Raw genomic sequence first — 4,233 nt, 5'->3', positions numbered from 1 at the left:
CATCAGGTTAAAACGCCTGATGTAAGAACGAAGCCCCTCCTTCTCGCCCTGCTGAATTGTTCCTAAATCAAGGGTCGTCTTCTTTGTAGGGATGTTCTTGGCGAAGTTGGAGGTGAATAAGTAAGCAAGCGTCCTGAAGCTATTTACACAACCAGTCGGCAGGTTGCCGAACCATTGTTGTGCGATTCCTTTGAGAGTCGCTGGGAAACACTTGCACCAAGTGGGATCATCCAATCCTTGAAGGTACATCAGGTTGGTGAAGGCCATAAGATGGTCTTCTGGGTTAGTAGTGCCGTCATAGGCGCCTACTAATACATTTTTCACTTTGGCCGGCTGAGCGGCTTCAGTAATTTCCTTGGAGAAAGCCGACGATTGTTCACCAAGTCTAAGCAACCGTAGCTGTCAGTCCATAGGTTGGACATTTTTTGCTGCAGGTCCACCAAACGGAGGTGGCTGTAAAAAATACTGTTGTTGCGGCATAAACGGTAAGTTTGGTACCGCCTGGTCGCTATGAAAGCCGGACTGACGGGAGGTGCCGCCTGACTGACTCTCATGATACGACTGAGTATGCCTCATTGAGGTATTTTGCAGACTGTCTTGAAATTTTGAAGTAGAGGCCGACTCTGACAATCGGTCACTCTTCTTCTGCTCTAGCAGTAGCCGAGCGTCTGTGTATGATTTCCTCGACCCGTCCGCCTGAATATGACGAACAGGTTTCCTATTTCCTGGAGTAGGAAAACGGTATTTTGTGAAATCAAAGGCAGTCGGCTCCTACTTCCTAGATTTAGGATGGGGAGTCGCCTCTCGCCCTTGAACTGGCTTCCTCTTTAGTGAAGTGGAGGGTTTCTTAGCCGACTGCTCCTTGTCCAGAGCAGACGGCTTCTTGTTGATCAACTCTTGAATTTCTCCCTTGAAGTCCCTCATGAAGGTCATGAGTTCGTTCCTTGTGATGGGAGCAGACCCATCAGTCGGCTGCTGCCGAACAGGCGGTGCGCCTGCTGGCTCACTTCCAGTTTGAAGATGTTCCCGTTCCCTCCTTTCGGTATGACGGGTACGTCGGGCCCTTAGGGTCCCGTCTGAAGCTGTGTGAGCTTCAACTTCAAATTCATTCTCAGTATCGTGGTCCGACTAAACTTGAGGGTCGTCTAGGGGACGCCTCTCTTCAGGAGTCGGTACAGACTTGGATGCCATCTCAGAAGTACTCTCCCCACAGACGGCGCCAAATGTTTCGGGGTTTTCTGATGTCCTGCGGGAGAGTTACAATTCCGAGACTGGAACCGGACGCCTGTACCTGCAAAACAACGGAGACTCCTGGTGGTGGGAGCTCCGCCTCCAACGGTCAAGTTAGTACTTGATTAAGAAGTAATTAATGCGGAAATTAAAGTGATTGGGTCTCTCTAGGTGAGAGTGTTTAATGTGAGTTTTTAGCGTAATCTGCTTTGTTAGCGTGATCAGCCTATTATCTCTGTAATTAATGTAATCTCCCTTAATGAGGATTAAGGGAGGTATTTATAACCTTGGGAAACGTGCTAATCCTAGGTTTAGGTTAACCTAGGGCTGATTGGGCTTCCCTCGGAAGTTGGGCCTGGGTGGCCGGTTTCTCCATTAGGCATGGAGTATGCCACGTGTCATGACATAATAGGTCCAAGGTGGACGAATAAGCGTGTGCCACGTGGCAAGCCCTGACAGTTCCAACTGGGGGACATTTGGCAGGACCTGATTGGCCCACGTGGCGCATTCCGATTGGTAGGAGCAAAATCCCCTAATCAACTATGGCTTGCATTCCCAGTGTGATAACCTTTTACAATTATAAATATATATATTTAGACCATAATTTTTGTCAGTATATTAGATTGTTATATGATATTTTTACAGTTGTACAGAACAGTAACGGATAAACCTACCTCTATAAAAGACGGATTTTTCCCCCAATTTCACCACAAATCCTTTATCTCTTCCCACTTTTTATCCAAAAATCACCTAAAAAATAAAAATTTCACCCCCTTCTTCTCCGATATGTTCCCCGACGACAGCAACCAAAACACCCACAACTTCACTTTTGAGGAAGATTTAATGAAGATAAAACAATATTTCCTTCTAATTACGGCGCTTGTAATTTTATTAGTAGCAATATTAATTTTTGTCATTATGTATAAGTAAAACTCACTTATTTTGTCGTTTTAGTATATTAAAAGCTTGTTTTTGTTTTATTATGTATGTTTGTTGTTATTAATCATCATTGTATAATATTACCGTTATCATTATAATTATTGTTACTACTGTCATTGTTGTTGTTTTGCTGTTTTTTTTTGCAACTAACATGATTAATTTTTGTCTAATCATATAATTACTCACAATAATAAACCAAGGGGGAGAAAAGACTATATTACTTATGGTTTATTATTATTAAATTTAATTATCACGTGTCTTATTAACTTAAATATAAATATGGAAGAACTAAACATGTGAGTTGTACATATAATTTGTTATTATAATCTAATTATCACGAAATTTGTTGTAGCTAAAATGGGAGACCTTATGAAAAGACAGTTCAGCATCTTAGATTTATCTGGAAAGAAATTTCTGGAATGGAAAGTGGACGCAATGATGAATTTGAAAGCTCAAGGCTTGGAGCACACTGTTAAAGAAAATAAAAGTCCCCCTGGTCAAACAACTGATACTACCACTTCTGCAATGACGGTTGAAAAACCCATTACCGAACAAGAAAAGGCAAAAGCCTTAGTGTTACTAAGGCATCATTTACATGAAGGCCTTAAAACTGAGTACATGATGGTTGAAGATCCCAAAGAATTATGGGACTGCCCTAATGAAAGATTTGGACACCACAAAAGGGTGCTCCTTCCTAAGGCATTATTTGACTGGACAAATTTACGGTTCTAGGATTTCAAATCTGTAATAGATTACAATTCAACCATACATGAGATAGTATCTATATTGAGATACTGTGATCATCCAGTGACCGATGAACAAATGATTGAAAAAACACTCACTACCTTTCATGCAAGCAACATACTGTTGCAAGAACAATATCGTGAAAGAGGTTTTAAGAAGTTTAATGAATTAATGAGTGTATTTCTTGTTGCGGAACAAAATAGCGATCTTTTGTTGAAAAATCATAATCTCAGACCAACTGGGTCTTTGGCCACTCATCATGAGGCAAATGCAACAAATTCCTATCCACCCGAGTCAAATGCTACAAGAAGAGGTGGACGTGGAAATTACAATGGCCGTGGAAGAGGCCGTGGGAATTATCGCGGACGCGGCCGTGGTCGTGGTAGAAATAATTTTCAAAGAAACAGTAATTTCAAAAATTTTGAAAAACAGAAGGGACAGTTATCTGGAAGCCACAAACAAACTCCTTCGAAAGGAAAAGACACATGTTACAGATGTGGCATGACAGGACATTAGGGACGTACTTGTCGAACGGCCAAACATTTGGTAGACCTTTACCAGGCTTCTGTAAAAGGCAAAGAGAAAAATGCAGAAGCAAATTATGTTAATGAGGAAAATGCTCCTTGTCCCAGCCTTGATGTGTCTGATTATTTCATGGATAATGCTGAAATTGGAAATGATTTCATTCTTGGAGAAAACAACAATACTTAGGTTTCTCATCTACTAATGTAACATATGCTATGTTTTAATGTATTTTCTTAGTTCCCTGTATTTTAATGTACTTTTAATCTCTATCATTAATAAAAGTTTGTATGATATTATTCTAAACTAATCTCAAATTTATTTTATGAAGATATGGATCTACCTGAAGTTAGTTCCGAATATCAATGCCTTTTGGACAGTGGAACAACGCACACTATCTTAAAAGATAGAAATTATTTTTCACAACTAAAGTTGTTTCAAGCAAATGTAAACACCATTTTCGGGTCAGCTAAATTAATTGAAGGATCTGGAAAGGCTTGTATAATGCTTCCAAATGGAACAAAATTAATAATCAATAATGCTTTATATTCGAGTAAATCTCAAAGAAATCTCATAAGCTTTAAAGATGTACGCCAAAATGGCTATCATCTAGAAACAATGACAACAGATCAAAAAGAGTATATATGCCTCACGACAGAAAAACATGGCAAGAAACATATATATGAGAAATTGCCAGCATACTCTTCGGGGTTATATCGTATAAACCTACGACCCGTGGAAATCAATATGGTATCTAACCAGAAGTTAGATGACAAACATTTGACTATTTTATGGCAT

The 4,233-nt window shown here is 40.0% G+C and overlaps 1 protein-coding gene across 1 annotated transcript; it reads left to right on the top strand.

Moving 5' to 3' along the window:
* Positions 1 to 2,526: 2,526 nt before the first annotated feature.
* LOC110710803 lies at positions 2,527 to 3,624 on the top strand. Its single transcript, XM_021889145.1, has 3 exons — positions 2,527 to 2,853; positions 2,902 to 3,319; positions 3,488 to 3,624. Exons 1-3 carry the CDS (start codon positions 2,527 to 2,529, stop codon positions 3,622 to 3,624), a joined length of 882 nt encoding a protein of 293 aa, XP_021744837.1.
* Positions 3,625 to 4,233: the final 609 nt, after the last annotated feature.

The sequence above is a fragment of the Chenopodium quinoa genome, unplaced genomic scaffold, assembly GCF_001683475.1.
Source record: "Chenopodium quinoa cultivar QQ74 unplaced genomic scaffold, ASM168347v1, whole genome shotgun sequence".
Classification (NCBI taxonomy): domain Eukaryota; kingdom Viridiplantae; phylum Streptophyta; class Magnoliopsida; order Caryophyllales; family Amaranthaceae; genus Chenopodium; species Chenopodium quinoa.
The sequence above is the reverse complement of the archived record's forward strand: the minus strand, read 5'-3'. Positions and strand labels throughout refer to the sequence as shown.

What these genes read in the sequence shown, in the direction of transcription:
- LOC110710803 (XM_021889145.1), top strand. Translation starts at nt 2,527, where the DNA reads ATGGGAGACCTTATGAAAAGACAGTTCAGCATCTTAGATTTATCTGGA. An exon ending in GATTTGGACACCACAAAAGG is followed by an intron (nt 2,854 to 2,901) that starts GTGCTCCTTCCT and finishes TTACGGTTCTAG; the next exon opens with GATTTCAAATCTGTAATAGA. An exon ending in AAATAATTTTCAAAGAAACA is followed by an intron (nt 3,320 to 3,487) that starts GTAATTTCAAAA and finishes CTTCTGTAAAAG; the next exon opens with GCAAAGAGAAAAATGCAGAA.